The sequence below is a fragment of the Arachis stenosperma genome, chromosome 3, assembly GCF_014773155.1.
Source record: "Arachis stenosperma cultivar V10309 chromosome 3, arast.V10309.gnm1.PFL2, whole genome shotgun sequence".
Classification (NCBI taxonomy): Eukaryota; Viridiplantae; Streptophyta; class Magnoliopsida; order Fabales; family Fabaceae; genus Arachis; species Arachis stenosperma.
The window spans coordinates 3650748-3670012 of record NC_080379.1 but is presented as its reverse complement, the minus strand read 5'-3'; the positions used below and the strand labels follow the sequence as shown (position 1 = coordinate 3670012).

General features: G+C 34.5%; 2 protein-coding genes across 2 annotated transcripts; both read left to right on the top strand.

Moving 5' to 3' along the window:
* Window positions 1–4539: 4539 nt before the first annotated feature.
* Window positions 4540–8270, top strand: LOC130967666 (probable hydroxyacylglutathione hydrolase 2, chloroplastic). Its single transcript, XM_057892625.1, has 8 exons — window positions 4540–4761; window positions 5725–5907; window positions 6049–6252; window positions 6543–6666; window positions 6965–7065; window positions 7373–7447; window positions 7551–7649; window positions 7763–8270. The coding sequence occupies exons 1-8, from the start codon at window positions 4711–4713 to the stop codon at window positions 7907–7909; spliced, it is 984 nt and encodes a 327-aa protein (XP_057748608.1). The 5' UTR covers window positions 4540–4710; the 3' UTR covers window positions 7910–8270.
* A 3562-nt stretch (window positions 8271–11832) lies between these two features.
* Window positions 11833–18661, top strand: LOC130966609 (3beta-hydroxysteroid-dehydrogenase/decarboxylase). Its single transcript, XM_057891425.1, has 12 exons — window positions 11833–12348; window positions 12686–12775; window positions 12874–13007; window positions 13115–13285; window positions 14018–14134; window positions 14210–14289; window positions 14747–14942; window positions 15449–15566; window positions 17111–17285; window positions 17677–17833; window positions 18041–18110; window positions 18197–18661. Exons 1-12 carry the CDS (start codon window positions 12093–12095, stop codon window positions 18397–18399), a joined length of 1767 nt encoding a protein of 588 aa, XP_057747408.1. The 5' UTR covers window positions 11833–12092; the 3' UTR covers window positions 18400–18661.
* Window positions 18662–19265: the final 604 nt, after the last annotated feature.

The window sequence follows — 19265 nt, the reverse complement described above, 5'->3', positions numbered from 1 at the left end:
GAATTACCCTTGGAGAGATCCTTCATAAATCGAACCAAGGTGGTTCGAATTACCATTGGTTCGGCTATATAAGGAGTTCGAATCACCCTCATTCGAACTATTATTCCTCCCCCCTACCCCACAAAATCTCAGAGAAAACGACCGAGACTCTCTCCTAATAATAGCTGAACGGAATACTCTGCTCATGGGGGACGATCCGGCACGGTTATATCGCTTGGGCGGAGTCGCTCATATAGCCGGGGTCATCAACGAGGAGGTTAGTATGGAAATAATTTTTATTCTAGCGGTATTTGTGGCTTAGTGGTTTTGCATGTGGGTTAGATGGTGGTTTATGTTAGTGGTTAATGTTAGTTGTTTATGTTAGTGGTTTATGTAGGTGGTTTATGTTTATGTTAGTGGTTTATGTGTTTGGTTTATGTTTATGTTAGTGGTTTATGTTAGTGGTTTATGTAGGTGGTTTATGTTAGTGGTTTATGTTAGTGGTTTAAGTTAGCGGTTTAAGTTATTGGTTTATGCTAGTGGTTTAAGTTAGTGGTATCTCTTGGTGGTTTATGTTAGTGGTTTATGTTAGTGGTTTATGTTAGTGGTTTAAGTTAGTGGTTTAAGTTAGCGGTTTATGCTAGTGGTTTTTGTTGGTGGTTTATGTAGATGGTTTATGTTAGTGGTTTAAGTTAGCGGTTTATGCTAGTGGTTTACGTTAGTGGTTTATGTTGGTGGTTTGTGTTAGCGGTTTTTGCGAGTGGTTTATGCAAACGGTTTATGTTAGTGGTTTATGGTAGGTGATTTCCGTTAGTGGTTTTATGTTGGTGATTTGTTTTCCAGTTGCTTATCTTTAATGTAATGTTATGCGGTCTTATTTAGCAGAACGGTATGTTGATGATTTATCGTGCTGCTTATGGTTGTGGTTGGATTTTAAGCCGGTTCTAACTGAGCGTTTCATTTTGTGAGCAGCCCCAGCGATGCATTAGGAGCATGCGGCGGCAGCAGGGCATGCGACTTGATGACAGATACGTTCCGTACTTGCAGATGGCAGGTCTATACCATCTTGCAAGGCTGAACGACCGATGGTTCCGGCTAGACGAGGCCCTTGTCAGTGCTTTCGTAGAGCGATGGCGTCCAGAGACGCACACGTTCCATATGCCGTTCGGAGAGTGCACCATCACACTCCAGGACGTGGCATACCAGCTGGGTTTGCCAGTGGACGGCCGTTACGTGAGCGGGTGCTTGTCCGAGTTCCATATATACATCGACGGTGGCCGTCCAGCCTGGGTCTGGTTCCAGGAGTTGCTCGGAGTTATACCTCCTCCCAGCCAGGTTCAGAAGTACGCAGTGAACTGCAGCTGGTTTCAGGAGACCTTCGGGGAGTGCCCTGAGGATGCAGATGATGAGACTGTGCGCCGTTATGCCCGTGCGTACATCATGATGTTGTTGGGCACGCAGCTGTTTGCGGACAAGTCAGGGAACCGGATTCACATCAGATGGCTTCCGTACGTAGCTAGGCTGGAGGAGCTGGGTACCTACAGCTGGGGTTCTGCCGCACTGGCTTGGTTGTACCGGTGCATGTGCCGAGTGGCGAACAGACATGTTGTCAAGTTAGCGGGCCCGCTTCAGCTACTCCAGTCTTGGATCTTTTGGCGGTTTCCTCGGTTTAGGCCTGCAGGATATGAGGAGTCGAGCTGGCCATTGGCATCCAGGTACTATACTAGGCCTTCTCTATTTCAATTTGACATACATAACGGCGTAGTCATTAATATTTCTGTTCATGTAACAAATGTGTATGGTGCAGATGGTCAGGTTACAACCCTTCCGTGAGCGAGAAGGGTCCTAGAGTGCAGATGTGGAGGCTCAGGATAGACCGGTTACAGGATGGGGAGGTGAGTATGCTACTTAACAAGTGTCCTTTTAGAATCTAGCATTTCTAGTTGTGTGCTAAAGTTGCCCTGACAAGGGTGAGTTCCTTTTGCAGTTTCTATGGATGCCGTATAGTACTCCCGACGTACTTCAGGTTGTGCATCCAGAGGTTTTGGAGCCTAGGCATATGGCGTTGTGGCGCTCTGTGACGGCGCTGATCTACTTTGCTGTGATAAAGTGGCATCAGAGGCCTCACAGCGGGGCCCGGGGCGAGTTCCAGACATGGATCGTCCTGAGGACGTGCCGGACAGGCGTAGGGTTGAGAGGCGGATGGGTGTGGGGACACGGAGGAGCCAGCGTGAGTGGAGGTGGCCTGACCATGCTGTGCACGATGATTACGACGCTGGTCCCGCTAGAGGCGGAGGACGAGGCCAGCAAGGTAGGGCGAGGGGTCGTGCTGACCATGGGGACGACACCGACGATCAGCATCGGCACGTTGGTGGGGGTGGTTCAGGGGCTGCTGCATCTGCTGGTACTACCACACACGATCATGGTCATGCAGGTGAGTGGTATGGTACATGGATGGGTGCCGGGGCTGACACAGGTGACGCTGTACTTGGATCAGGCCCTCTTGGAGATTACTTCGTTGGTGTGCTAGCCGATGACCAGCCTGAGCAGGGGGGGACACCTTGGCGCATCTCCGGATCACAGTGGTCAGACTTCATTGGGTCAGACACGCTTGTTGGGGACTTTGGGAGTCCACGCTTCCTTGAGGAGATCACCGCCATCATGCAGGGGGACGCGACTCCGCGCAGTGGTGGTCAGACCTCAGGCACACAGGCCCCGTTAGATGTTGATCTGAATGAGCCTCCATCCTCATCCGCTGGTCACCAGTTCTGTCTCGGAGGTACTCCTCCATCCGCCTTCACCGCTGCATCAGAGTCTGTCGCAGGGATTTCGGCGGCACCCCTGCATGTTGCGCCACCAGCACAGCCTGCCCCACCGGATGACGGGGATGACATCGAGGATGAGGAGCCGTTTATCCGCCGAGGTCAGAGGGCACGGGTACCCCGTCGCTGTGGTACTGGGTCGCATCTGTTTAGATGATTCACGTTTCATGTATTTTTTTCTTTAAAGTTCAATCATGTATGATAGTGGTTTGTACTTTTTTTATTATGTTATAGTCTGTTCACCTATGTTTTTTTTTTTTTATTTCTCTTGTGGGACATTCACTTTGTATGATCAACGAATCTTGAAACAGTTTAGTGTTTATTTTTTTCTTATTAAATTGTGCATCTACGGAAAGTGTTGCATTATTCATAAACAATCAAACCGGTCTGGTTCGAACTATGATTGGTGACATAGGCCGGGTTGGCGACATAGGCCGAACCTCTTTGGCCGATTCGGATCTGCCTCGTCCATAGATACACAGCTCAGTCAGTCTCACACTAATTCAAACCGGTCTGGTTCGAACTATGATTGGTGTAATTCGTACCAGCCCGGTTCGAATTACACGGAAACCCTCTCTCTCTATAATTCGAACCAGCTTGGTTCGAATTACGTTCATTCTTAATTCGAACCAGGCTGGTTCGATTTATTACAAAAAAAAAAAAACTAATTCGAACTAACTAGGTTCGATTTACTACCATTTAGAGTTCGAACCAAGCTGGTTCGAATTATATAAAAATACGGTCTGGCTTATTGCTGAAACGATTTTTGCTTTGGCGTATTTACGTTATTTTTTGACTCATTTGACTTAATATGGTTTTTTACCCTATATGATTAGGTTGATAAATTTTCAAGATATAATTTCTTTGTTCTCTTTATAGTTTATTTTGGATGTTGAAAATGAAACCATTGTATCAATCAATGCATTACTTATTTCTTAGTCATATTAAACTTGTTGGTTCACCTAAAAAAAAGGAACACCGGTTGGTTAACATCAAATTGAGTGGGTTGCATTCCAAAAACAAAATAATTATTGGAATCTTAAGAGAGAAAAAAAAAGGGGACTAGTTGTCCACGTGAAATACAAGAATACGCGTCTCACGTGTGACGCAATAAATTAAATTTGATCATTGATCATCATTAGATTCATTACTAAACCTTCATTAGTAGTAGTAGGAGTAGTTTCTAGTGTTATTTTACTAATCTATGTAATTAAGTATTAAGAATTTAAATTTTATTTTGTATATATATATATAATAACTTATTAATTATTTACAGATTCTTAAATAAAGTTTAAATTCATGATAAATTAATTTTTGACTTATCAGACAAAAAAATACTATAAAAAATATTATATTGATAGTATTATTTTAATTTTAAAAGAATAAAAAAATAATAAGTTAAAAAAGAATAAACTCAAATTAATGTTAAAGAATTTTAGAAAAGATATTTTGATTTCTGACAAATTTTTATTCTATAAAAATTTTTTAAAAAATATATTTTAAATAAATAAATTTATAATAGTTTGTTATGAGAAAATTAAATTTTTACAAACACATTCTAAAATAAATTAGAACGGTTGTAAAATAATAAAAAAAAGGAACTATTAAATAAATTTATTGGAGATCAAAGTTTACAATATAAAAAATTAGAATTAAATTTTGGGTGTTTATTCATCAGAAAAAAAAAAGAAGAGGGGTTTAAATGAAGATGGTGGAGGACAAAGGGTGGTAGGAAGAAAAAGCAATTTCCTTTTCAACAGTAAACTAAAAGAGTGTGCCAACATTACAACATAACTGCTTCTCTCTCTCTCTCTCTCTCTCTCTCTCTCTCTCTCTCTCTCTCTCTCTTTTCGTTCATTTATTCATTTCAATTCCGATTCAATTCAATCACAATTTCAGATGCAGTGAGATGCTCTCTAAGCCTTCTTCTGCAATGCCCACCTTCCCTTCTTCCTCTGAGGTTTGTCAATTCTCTTCCCTTCTTTCTATCTCTTTATTTCACAAAATTTGGAGAATTCTATGACTAAAGTTTCATTTTTTGGAAGAAAAAAACTCTGGGTTGTGCTGAATTGTATGGACGAACAAGAGAATATGAACACCTAAAACAGTTCTTCCTTTTTGTTTGTCACTAGAAGGAAAAAAAAAAAAACTTTTGGTCTCTCCTTCTTGTTATTTTTGTGGTACCACATTTGATGAGTTATGAAGTTTTTTTTTTTTTTTTTTGGTCTTAGATTGGAATTGTTTTACATCCCATGAAGGTAAATTCATGAAAAAGATAATATACGTGAAGAAGTCTTTTTAAAAAAAAATAAAAAAATAGGGAATTTTTTCCCTTTACTTTATGAGGGACTTACTGCACCCTCTGTTTGAGAGTTTGATGATGATCTACTTCATTATTTTGATTGTATTATAGCCTCTTACAAGGGTTATAACTTTGGTTGGCACTTGGTAGCAATGAAGATGAACTGATTTTACTCCAATTATAGTTTTGTAACTTTGGAAGTGTTTGGATTTCCTTTTGTAGTTTAGCTTTTAAGGTGATTGGGTTCTTATCTTTAAGGCCTTTTTGTCATGCAGCTTCTTAAATTCTTATCTAACTGTGGCATCAGTATTATTCATACTGACATTGCTAGTTTCATTGATTGTAACAATATTTTACTTAATTTAGTGTTTAGGATGTTATATCATTACTTTTGATCGGTTTGTTTATATATAATGGCTTACCCTTTTGCATTTATTGTCATTGTTGGTGGATTATTAGTTCTTGTAATCTAACACTTATGTCTCTATGTTATAAGAAAAAGCTAATCTCTATCAAGTTTCCCTGTTCTAATTCCATTTTAACTTTTATTTTGGCCAAAAGAGATGACTATTGATATTTATTTGTAATAGTTTTGTTATTGTTTACTATTATGTGGTTTAGGATAGAAATGGCTTCTGCGTGTGGCCAGATGTGAGACAACTTTGCATTCGAAAGAGTCTTCTATACGGAGTTATGAGACTCTTTTCTTTACCATTGAAAACACTGCGCGGAGCGAGTCGGTCACTGAGAGTAGACCAGTTTTGCAGTGTAGTGAACATTTCCTCCTCATTGCAGATTGAATTGGTGAGATATCTCTTATTACTTTTTCAGGTTCATGATGCAATTGGATTAGTATTATTTAGTCACATAATCTAGTAAGATGTTTCGAGGCAACATGCTTGAAAATTAACCTGTCTTATCTTATTTTTTCCTTTAATTTTTCAGGTGCCTTGCCTTGGGGACAATTATGCATACCTTTTACATGATACAGACACCGGGACAGTTGGTGTCGTTGATCCTTCTGAAGCGGCACCTATCATAGATGTTTTGAGCAAGAAAGATCGAAATTTGACGTATATACTGAACACTCACTACCATCATGATCACACTGGTGGAAATACAGAGTTGAAAGAAAGGTATGGGGCAAAGGTATGATACTTTTTCTTCTGCTGAAGTTTATTATATTTTCAATAAACGTTTCTAGAAGCACTTTTTGCAAAATGTTAAAATCGTCTTAACTAAATAATGTAGCCTTCTGAACAAGGGACACCGAGCATGTTGTTGGTGATAGATTTAGGTATTGATTTGTTCAAACTTCATTGCCACTGATATACCTAAAAAGTATAGCCTTCTGAACAAGGAACCACCTATATGTAATGGGCAGAGTTCAAGTGAGGTTTACTTCGACTATTTCTAAGTCTTCTCCTGTTGCATTGCAGGTAATTGGTTCGGAAGTAGACAATGACAAAATTCCCGGAATCGATATCTCTTTGAGTGATGGAGATACATGGATGTTTGCAGGCCATGAGGTCCTTATAATGGCTACACCTGGTCACACCCAAGGTTACATTCATAACTGATTTGTATTGTTATTTACTTTATTTTTCTAAGATCGATTGATAAAAGAAAAAAAAAATCAGCTCAATGTTTTCTTGTTTGGCTATTCTAGTCTTCTTCAGTCTACTTGTCTATTTAATATGATTTTATATCGACCAGTTTCCCCATGTCATCTAATTTGAAATTTTGACTCCATGAAATCTAAATTGTTATTTGTTTGCTCTTGTATTGAATGAACTCTTAATTTGCACCTCGATTCACATTAGTTTTTAATAGTTTAGCTTGACTTGTATATTATAAGCAGGTCACATAAGTTTCTACTTCCCTGGATCCGGAGCGATTTTCACAGGAGACACCTTGTTCAGCCTATCATGTGGCAAGCTCTTTGAAGGAACCGCTGAACAGGTTGATTTGAGTTATATTTAGTTTCTATCCTTTTTGTTTAGGATTTGGATTTCTTTCTTCTGTTACAAGTCATTGCATTTCACAATATATATTTCGTGTGTTGTTGTATATCTTGCTTTATCCCTTTTCCGGAAGTATATGATTTGGAAACTCGAGAATAATTGATCCATAGTTCATTTCAAAGCTTGTATTTCATTCAATAATCTGCAACTTGAGAATACAAATATACAATTGCATGTTTTAAAAGTATGGTGCCTTTTTGACTCATTTTTGCTCGACAATTCCATAATTTTATCCATGTTTACAGATGTTATCTTCTCTTAAAAAGATCATGTCTTTGCCAGATAATACAAATATATACTGTGGCCATGAGCACACACTGGTTAGTTTCTCCTGCTTTCATCTTAAATCTTCCCTGCTACTTTTCTAAGCTTAAGTGTGGTGAAACCTTAAGTCCTTGACATTGGTTCTTTGAAATTTTGCAGAGTAATTCTGAGTTTGCATTGTCTATAGAACCCGAAAACGAGGAACTTCAATTGTATGCTGCACATGTAGCACACCTTAGGAATAAAGGCTTGCCGACGGTAATTCAGAGTTTCGAAGTGCATTCTTTTCGCGAATCTGTCGCTATTGTTCATTATTAGTATACTTTGGATCTTTGTATTTTGCTTTGACAAAATTGATAATTTTACTGCAGATTCCAACTACGTTGAAGGTAGAAAAGGCTTGCAATCCATTCCTTCGCACGTTTAGCACCAAAATCCGGCGGAAGTTAAATATTGCAGTCACGGCAGATGATGCAGAAGCGCTGCGAATTATCCGGCAAGCGAAGGATAATTTTTAGAAAATTTTTTTATATATATATATCTTATCTATAAATTTTCAAATGCTAAGGATACTTATGCTGTATAGATTAGAGGTGATGCATCCATCAGGGAATATTGTTTACTTGATGCTATCTTCTCAATATAATTTTGCATTATATAATTCTCTTTTGGGTTAAATTGAGAGTTATCTTTGTAAACTAGATTAAGGTTTGGTGTCACAAAATGATCATGAATGGAAGAATCTCATTAGTCATCACTCTCCTCATGTTAGCATATGCTTGCTGCTTAAGAAAACTCTGTTTTGATGATTTGATCCATAGTGTTATTGTGACATAAATACCAGGTTGTACATTAGATCATATGAAGAAATGTTTTATGCACTTCTTTTTATAATTTCTTTTATATACAGTTGATATTTTTTTTTCAAGATATAATGTTATGATGCATTGTGTGTTTCAATAGAGTGAAAATGACTTATTTTATAATAGAAAAATTGCCATTTTTAATCCGATTCTACTTTTCATTCCAATAAGTTGCTATATGCACAAGACGGGATTTCAATCTCTGACACTTGTTTAAACAGATGAATGAGCTGACCATTCGACCAGCTCAAGTTGGTTTGCTGATATAAATAGTTCACCAGATTGATTTGATCATTTTGTTAAATACTTAAATACTAGTCTTTGACTTTTCTAGTTTTTAATTATAGACCATTTGTCACATTAGTAAATGCGGGCCATTCTTGTTTCTTTAGCTACCAACATAAACTAATTAATGGTAGTAAATACAAGGGGGAGAAAAAAAAAACAATAAATGTCAGGGCTAGAGATATATAGTATTTTGATGAATTTGGTTAAAATGTGTTTAAACAAAAGAAAAAGTTTTCACTAAAAGTTTAAGATTTTATATTTTTAATATAATTTTAAAATATTAAATGTATAATTTAACCAATCAAAATTTGAATTCAAATGCATGTGTCTTGAAATGAATTGATCAATGGTGAAACAATTACCATTATCTATGTATTCAACTAAATTTTTACTAACCAATTTAGGTTGGTCGAGTGGTCAACTTATTCGTCCATTTAAGCAAATGTCGGGGTTTGAATTCTGCCCGCATTGCATGCAGCAATCCATTGGCCAGCGGTAGACCTTGAAATGGAGTTCAGATCTTGGGCAAATTAGTTCTTTTAAATAATTTATTTTAATAAATACAGAATAAATATATTAAAAATTTATATTTTGTATCTTTTTCATAAAAAAATTTAATTAATAACTTTATCATATATTTTTAAAGTACATGTTAGCTGAATTCTTTACTTAATTAAGCATTGTTACAATATATTGACCGTTGGCCATAATGCCATCATTCAATTTTCCTTGTCCTTTCAATTTAAGAAGTGACTTGAGTAACTTTAGAGGAAGACAAATTGATGTGGAGTATTATAATCATATTATGAAACTTTAGGACTAGTAGCACTATATGCCTTACTCATGTTATGGTGGAACTAGCTTTCACACCTTTTAAAGTTGATGGATTGATTCACCTAACCAAAATATTTTTTTTCCTTATTTATTTATTTATATTTATTATTTTTTTTTTTTTTTGGTTGCTTGGACATCTCCATCCCCCTCACCATACCACCTTTGCTTTCATCTCTTCAAAAGAAAATGACAATTGACAAATGCCACCATCAACATCTTCCAAGAATATAAGACACACTTACTTTACTATGTGCTATATATAATCTTCTATTCTGTTAACAGAAAATATTTAATATTATTTATGCACCTGCCCCCATTTTATCTCATATTTGGAGGCATTATTATTGATGAGAATAGTTGGATAACCACTCCTACTTAGGTGTTGGATATTTTTTTTTTGGTGACTACTTAGGTGTTGGATATGCATGCCCGTTACTGTGTCTTTAAAGCATTAATTAAAAAGTTCTAGTTATTATTAGTAAAAAAATTTTAGATTTTTCAGCAAATATTTAGGCCTACTGAGGACTTATTATATGATATCAATAGTTAAATTAAGTGGGAATTTTACTTAAATATAATCTAATAATTGACACCATGTGAGTAACCATACAATATTCCGAATATATTTCATTTGACATTACTCGTACAAATTTGCAAGATAAGGTGGCAACACATAGTAATTTATCCCTAATTAGTATTGGTTGCATTTATCAAAATTATAAAATATTAAAAAAATAACTTGTAGACACTTTGAAAAAAGAATTATATGGACATCTAATAATAATAATATATTATGACAACAGTAAAATATTTGAGTATTTATTATCTGGAAAATCATATCAAGTTATAAATTAGAAGATAATATAATATATACATAGAAATTAATTCATTAGAGGAAAAACGGTTAATTTGGCTAATTTTATTATAAACTAACGGAAACAGAGTATTAAAATTTAAAACCTCAATTATGGTTGTGTTATCAATCTAAAAATAACTACTATCTCTTTCTTAATATTAACTATTGCATTAACATATGCCTATTCACGTCATGATGCTAGCTACTATAATTAAGTTTGAAATCAAAATGTATCTCTTTATTATGTAATGTACTTTAAATGTAATGGTAGTTGATTGATCCATTAGTGTTAGCATCATTATTATTATGGTTGATGGTTGATATCATGTAAAAGTTTAATTTTAATACATTGATATTATAAAATAGTTCATACAGTCGTATCATATTTATTTTTTTAGATGACTATTTACATAGTTAATATAAAAAATAGTTATTTTTATTGATATAACATTACGTAATTAAAAAAACGTATAAAATTATTTTATACTAAAAAGTACATCAAAATTAAATTTATCCATATAAATGCAAAAGAAGGCCAACAACTTTATTCAGAAATGAGAATGAGGCAAAGTACAAACTAACAAAAGTCATTAAGTGATTTATCATAGTAGTGACTTTAGACAAATTTTACTTTAATCAGGATGTGAATATTATTATAATCATCATTTTGAAAAGACCCATTTTCATCTAACCATTGTTATGTTCAATTTTTCTCTCACAATGATATATTAGTGTGGCTTTGTAGTAATTCACATAGTAATGAAGGATGCTTTATATTATGTTTAAGTGAGAATAAATTAAAAAAAAATTGTAATCATATCTATAAGATTAATGGCATAATAACAATTAAGATTCATAGGTCCTCAGCTCCTCACTTAGCTGCGTTATTGCCTTGTCTAAGAGATGCTTTATTTTTTCTCTCTGCTTTTTCTATTATCATTGTTTTGTCATCCTTCGTTTCACTCTTCTATTATATTAATTTAATTAGCACAGAATTTTATTTTTTTAAAAAATTAAGTAGATATATTTAAACAGAAGAAAAAGTCGTTTATTTTAAATTTTACAAAATTTAAAGATGAACGACATTTTAGAACAATAATTTAGATAATTATTACACAAGAATCCAAAAAACAATTCACTTGAAAATAAAAAAATAACAACTAGTAGTCACTTTAATATCTATTAAAATAATTATTCACATACAAATATTTTTATATAAAAATATTATTTACATATTTAACTAAAATATAATTTAATTAAATATATCAAATTATTTAATCCCAATTATTATATTTTCATAAAAATAATTTTATATAAATAGTGAATTAGTGATAAATTTATAATTTATTAATATATTAAGTCTAAATTAATATTTTAAATTTAATTATTTAGTTAATTTTTATAATTCTATTAAATTTATAACTAAATTTTTATATTATTTTTAATTTAAAAATTAATTTTTTTATAATATAAAAATTATTAAAATTAACTAAATATTTTTTTTGATAGAAAAAAATCTAATTACGAATAATTAAAGGACGATATTTTATTTTCAGACACTAGTTTAGAGTACTGTTTCCGAAAGATAAAGCGGAGCAACAGTTTCCGCGCCAAAGAAAAGAAACCACAAGAAGAAGAAGAAACCACGGGTATACGCTTCCGCTTATATGCTTCTCACGCCATCATTCAACAAAACTCTTCTCTCTCTCTTTCTCTCTCTTCCAATATATATACACATATTTTTTATTTCTCTTCTTTTGTTTCCTTCATTATGCGTTGCGCATTGAATCGAACGACAAATTAAACCATGAAACGACATTGACGTTAACGATTTCTTCATAGTTTTTCATTTTATCGGCGATGGCGGCGGCGGTGGACGACAGGTTCGCCGATTTGCAGAACCCTAAGACGTGCGTCGTTTTGGGCGGCAGAGGCTTCCTCGGTAGATCGCTGGTACTTAAGCTTCTCAATTTCGGTAACTGGATCGTCCGAGTCGCCGATTCCGCCGAGTCAATTCAGCTCCACGCTTCCGAGTCTCTTCTCTCTGATGCTCTCTCTTCTGCTCGCGCCTCTTACTTTCACCTCGAACTTAGGGATAAACTCAACGTAGCCAAAGGTATATATAAAAACAAGACGCCTCAATCATTCCTCTTTTATGTTTCTGTTGATTCGAATAGTAATGTAGGAACGTGATCGTAATTCATCTTTACATCGATTTGTTTTTTTTTTCTCTTAATTATTAGTATACCTGTTTCAATTAATTCATGATTTTGAATTACGTTTGCCATGCAGTTGTAGCTGGAAAAACAAAACGCTTATTTCTTAGATTTATGATTATGATATGTTTCGAACGTAAAATATTGATAACATGTTGTAATCATATATACGAAAATAAACAGAGCCAATTTAGATATATTATATTGCTGACGGCTATGGAAATGCAAATTCTGCAGTTATCGAAGGTGCTTCGGTTGTCTTTTATATGGATGTTGCTGGCTTGAATCCGAATGACTTCTATAGTTGCTATACTCTTATAGTGCAAGGTACATCTTCCTGTTTATTGGCATTGGTAAATTTCTTATTATGGTGTAATTTTTGAATTTTTGTGCTGGAAGTTGACTTGTTTTGATATTTCGTTTAGGTGCCAAGAATGTCATTAGTGCTTGCAGAGAATGTAAAGTGAAACGCCTGATTTATAACAGCTCTGCGGATGTAGTATTTGATGGTTTCCATGATATACATAATGGAGATGAATCATTGCCATATCCATGGAAAGTATGGCTTTGTTGAGACAGCTTTTCACTTTATTTTTTAATGAAAAAAGGGTTAGATGTTTCCCATTTACAAACAAATGAGTGTTAATAGGTGGATGTGAATTGCAGATTGAAAACGTGTTAAGTGACTTTAAGGCTCAAGCAGAGGCATTGATCCTTAGTGCCAATGACATTGATGGCTTGTTGACATGTGCTCTTCGTCCTTGTAATGTTTTTGGACCTGGTGACACGGAGTTTGTGCCATTTTTTCTTGACTTGGCAAGATTTGGATTTGCAAAGGTGTTTTACTTCTTTCACCAATTTGTCTTAGTTATTTGTTGGACTTTATAGAAGATATTCTGAAATGTGCAGAACAAAATTTTCTCACTAGTAATGATAAACTTTATAAAAATATCTTTTCCGGCATTTTATTGAGTGTGAACTTTGAAATGAATACCCTGTGTCACTTTTGCAGAACACATGAAAATTGCTAATTAGTTTAACAAATGTCCCCCTTTTCCATATTTTCTCCTTGCAAGTCTGTGCCAAATGGACCAAATTAGCGTTCATGGAACATCTTGGTATTCTATTTTTCATGTTTGTTTGGTTATTTTTCTCCAAAAGAAGGACCGAGATATTGTCATTTCAAAAAGCAAAATGAAAACAAGTTTTTCCCCCCCATCCTTTTCCTTTTCTAAAAGCCAAGGGTTTTAACATTTCCAGGGAAAACGAAAGACCTTCATGCTAAATCTGCACTATGCCTTTCAACTTAGTGTCTTTACTGAAGCTTACCTGACCTAGTGAATCACTGGATCAGTGATTGTGATTGATATTTCTGTCATGTCTTTTGTACTGAAGTTTTAAGACTTAGACCTGTTTGAGCTAATACCCATTTCATATGCATATGTTTGTAAACATAATATTGTACGTACTATCTTTATTGAAATAGTGTATTCATATTAGTTGGCATGCAGGCTGTCATGTTCTCATTTATTTATCCATTTTTCTTTCGGTAACAATTTCTCATTTCAGTATATTATAGGGACTGGCGATAATATGTCAGACTTTACCTTTTATGAAAATGTTGCTCATGCCCATATATGTGCAGAAGAAGCCTTAAACTTTCAAACAGTCTCTGTGGCTGGAAAGGTATAATACAATTCAATTATCCACTGTTATTCGATGTTCAATTCATGTATAACGGTGTTTACTTTTGATCTTCAGGCATTTTTTATTACTAATTTTGAGCCTATGAAGTTCTGGGAATTTCTCTCACTTTTGTTGGAAGGTCTTGGATATCAAAGGTAACATAAGCAACCTGTTCTGATATATCATATATGGGTTGTTATGAATCCTTCTGATGTTTTCTGTTTATGTTTAACAATATTCACTCGGGGGAGTTTTGGGAAGGGGGGAATGACTTTGTAACATAAGATTTCCTCTGTTCATATCTTTGGAAAAGTGCTATCACAAAAACCATTGAATTAGCTCTTTCCTGCCAATCTAGGATATGTCACATATCCTCTAGATAATCTGTGTCTTGTAAAACTAGGTCTTGTATATTTCCTCCATTAAGGCACTGAGCAAAGTTGGCCTATCTCTTTGTTGTCTTATTGACATTCTTTGGGATATTTATATCTCTGGCTTGCTGCTTTATTCACTGCTGGAGGCAGAAGAAACTATTTCTGGTTGTTCTTTTTTGGTGGTTTATGGCCTCTTATGCTTTTAACCAAGACACATAATTACTTGCATTAATTGTAGGCCACTCACCAAACTTCCTGTCAATTTGGTGCAATTCGTTCTCTCAGTTTTAAAGTGGATGCATGACAAGTTGGGGTCCGGAGGCTTCAGTTATCCTTTGTTAGTTCATTTTTTTCAGTTAGCAACACACACCAGAACTTTCAGCTGCACCGCCGCTCGGAGAGAACTTGCATACTTACCAATAATCTCCCTTGAGGTATATATCACCATCTCCTTTCTTTATATTTTTTTCTCTTAAATTTCATTATTGGCCTTTTTAATATGAATTATGTCGGGGTATGACTGCAACCTTCAAAGAGGCAAAATGTGTTGCAATGGAATGATGGCTTACTGAAGAAAAGTGGCCACTTCTTTCCTGCATGCACAGACAATAGAAACAAGAAAATTAAAGTAGATGGTCTTCTTACATATATCTCAGTTTTTTATCATTTATTTTTGTTAATCTTGTTGTTAAGACATTAATTAAAGATGTATTCTTATAATTGATCAATCACTTTTTTTTAGATAGTATTTGACAAGTTACGAATGCTGTAAACAGTATACTTGATCAACCAGTAGCAATCACTTTCTTTTCATTTCTATGATGCTTTAAAGTTTAAAATTGTTCTAACAGATATGATGTTCTATTTGGAAGTTTTCATCTATGGTATTGAAAATTTTTCTCTTACTTTCTTTAATATTCCCTGATATTGGATAACACAGGAAGGGATCACATTAACCATAGATTCGTTCTCTCATCTAGCCAGAGAGCTATCTATTTCAGGATGCTGTGATTCCACTGAACAGTCAAAAGCAGCTAAACTGCTTGGAGGTGGAAAAGGTTGGAACATAATGCATTCTCTTATTTTACAATGTTATTATATACCTAAGCAAAGCAACTGTTGAATTAAATGGAATGGTTTGAGGCACATTGCATGGACCTCTGGCCCATCATGTTAGAATAGTGAAGTCATAATTTGCAAATCTCTTAAAATATAAAGATTGAAGAGAAAGCAATCCATTGAGCCAAGTGTCAAGCGTTGGTTGATGGTGTTCATATGGTTCATGTTATGGTATGATGGAGCTCCCATGTCATGAATGTCTCATGTGAGTGAAGAGAAGTGCTTACTTTTGTCAAAAAGCACATAGTATGGGGAAAGAGAGGAAGTGATTACATGCATATAACAGAAGTGAAACATGCATCATCAGGACTAGCTGAATTTCACTATTAAGCTCATTATGGCATACATAGACTAGCATTAGTATTGCTTCCTTCTCTTCTCTATCTGATACCACAACATTAATTCATTACAATCAATTGTCTCCAAAAAGCAAACTGATTTGAACTTCTGCAAATTTTAAATTGCCCTCCTCGTCAATTTTATTTTAAAATGTGTTATCTCTAGTTATAACTATGGTACGACCCTCTCCAATCTAAATTAATTTCCATTTTCCTTCATAGAATAGACGCTACCAATCTATATTCTTTCCTACTGTAAAACTGTTGAAAATGACCCAGAAGTTTGATCTATTGGAACTGCATCCATGCATAACTTAAAGAGATGGTGAATGAATATGAAATGGAAAATTACTCTTTCAAAATAAATAAAAAATCATACATATTAGCACTAGAAAATAATATGGTACATGATTTGTATAAAGCTTTTCCTATCTAATAATGAAATTGAGAACTATTAATATTTTAAAAAATAAAGTTCTTGATAATTCCTCTCAACTTGATATTAACAACTATGGGTGTTTAAATTTGGTTTGATGTGCATAGTGCATGTACATATACCAGTTATGTTAACCCTGGCATCAGTACTAGTGCTGTAGTGCACCACCTGCAACAATAAACATCATGCCTATTAAATTGTGTAGTTCATTTTATTTTTTTATTTTTTTAAAAGGGAATGCTTAGCCCTTGGCCGAAACTTAGAATGAGAAGTGACTTTAGGATCTTATGAAATTATGGTGCAACAAAAACGTGAGAGAACAAAATTTTGGCAGCACACCCCAAAACTTTTTGTTTGTTTGTTTCTCTTTAATATAAAGGTAGGATGAAAACCTTTGTTCTTCACTCCCTTGCATACTTTGCCACCTTTGCTTCCCAGCATCCTCCAGATTGCATTAGTAGTTTATTTTTCCTTTATTGTTACTTTTGGTATTTCCATACTTATTGTTACTTGGAATACAGTTTCATGACAAACTCTGAAATTGATGAGCAAATGGGTTTATTTTCTGAATAAGTTCTTACAATCACAAGTTGTGCCCCACATAGTTAAGCTGAATCTTTGTTGATACACCTGTAATTTGCAAACTATTCTGAATCGTCTTCAATAACATTTTGTCAAGCCAAAATAATGTTTTCATTTTTTGTTTCAGTGGCTGATGTTTTGTTGTGGAGAAATGAAAAGACATCCTTTGCATGTTTCATTGTGATGGTTTTGTTATTTTACTGGTTTTTCCTCTCTGGAAGCACTTTTATATCATCTGCTGCGAAATTCTTGATGCTTGTCACATTTCTTCTCTTTGGATGGGGTACTCTACCAGCAAACCTGTAAGTGCATTCTCATAAAGACTGAGGCTCTTATATTCCTGTCTGATTCTTAGAAAATTACTCATGCTGCTTTCAATCACCTGGCATTGCATATCAGAATTGTTTTAATTAGTCTGTTTCTTTGTTGATTGATGGTTCATCAGTTGGTCCTCCCTCAGTTTCTACCCAAACAACGTTTTTGTTTTTTGGTCATGGATTATTAGTATTGTGGAGTGATATGGTCTGTATCTCAGCATAAAGATATAAGCTGGTCATGTCTAACCACAATTAGTGCCAAGCATAGGAGTTGATCCATATTTCTACATTTAACTAATTTGAAATTGTCTTGGGGTAGAATTGTGGAAAGGGAAAACTTTCTACAAGCACTAACTTTATGGCACTTTCATGGCAGATTTGGGTTTCAAACAAAAAGGATATCCTCCTCTAGTTTTAAGATATCTAATTCAGAAATGAAGGGTTCAATTACAACTACAGTGAATCAGTGGAACAACAATTATAAAACTATAAGGAGACTGCGTCAAGGGGAAGACTGGTTGACGTTCTTCAAGGTAAAAATTATGACCTCCTTTTCCTTAAAAAAAATGGATATTAAATTCTTCCTTATTTAATGCAATTTATTTTGTAGTAGTAGTTGTTGTTGTTATTATATGTTGACGTTATGCAAGCATTATCCTTTTATTGAGGATGCATGTATTCTGCTTTGGTTCCATCTTTTGGTTTGGTGGAGGGTTTAACTTTTCTATCTTCCAATGCAGATTGCAATTCCACTTTACTTTCTGAAGTTGATCTTGTCAGCGCATAAGTTGACAACATTTGTAGGGATAGGTATGGGATTCTTTTTTTGCAACTCTAGAACATTCTGATGGCTTCCAGAGCTTTCATTTTTACCTAGTCTGAATTGTGTTATGCAGGTTTGGTATTTGCATTCACTGCATTTTTTATTTACGAGCAATACCAATCAGAAATTGATTTATTAGCGGAAATTCTTTTCGCTCAGTTGAATGCACTCATGAGATACTTGATGCGTGTTTTATCTGATTTGACTTCGCGTCTTCTGCAAAAATTTGGCAAGGCTCGGTCTTACAAGGAACCAGAAGTAAAGGAACTAAGATAGTCATAAGAGTTTTTGGCTTTCTGTTACTTGTAGGCAAGAGTTGTTTCCCCAAAAGAAAAACAGAAAATGGCAGAGATGTAAACATCTTTTAGGAAATTGGAATGGCCTCTCCAGTTTTCTTTAAAGACAAACCGGACTGGGGAACTAGGCTGGAGATGTTGCTTCTGATTTTTGACATTATTGTGGTACTCTTTTTAACTGGCGAATCATTAATCTAATAGTTCATTGATTTGACATCAATGATCTTGTGCAATTGGAATAATGCTGATTCTGTTGTCTTTGTCCAAACTATAGTTTTGACTTGAGGTTCCAAAATAGAAACCAAATATGTTATAAACACCAAGTGTCAGCATAAGGAAAGTTCATTGAAATATGACAAAACATGTTAGAAGACTCGAGTAAACATAACCATTCAATGCTTCGTCATAGGATACTCAATTTTATCCTTACAATTGAAAATTGAACGTGTGACATGGAATACGTCTTTTACAAAATATGCTAATTTTACAAAATAAAACCGAGGATATTAAAGATGGGGCGAGGAATTAAGATGAAGACTTTTGTTGGCTTATAGTTGTTTAAAAATTAAAATGACGCTCGTATAATTTCACATATATATTATAGTATAAATGATAATTTTTTTTTATTTTTTTAATCAAATGAAGATGTATTAAAAAAGATATATAAAAGATGTGTACGCACAAATAGTGTATATAATATTATTTATTAATAAAGTGTTGGCACATCCATATTGGTTAGCAAAAGTTGAATTTGGTTTTTCAAATTTTACTAGCATTTTAATTTGGTCTCAATCTATTCTTAGTATATAAAAGTAGATACACAAGTTTACTTACATTACTTTAAAG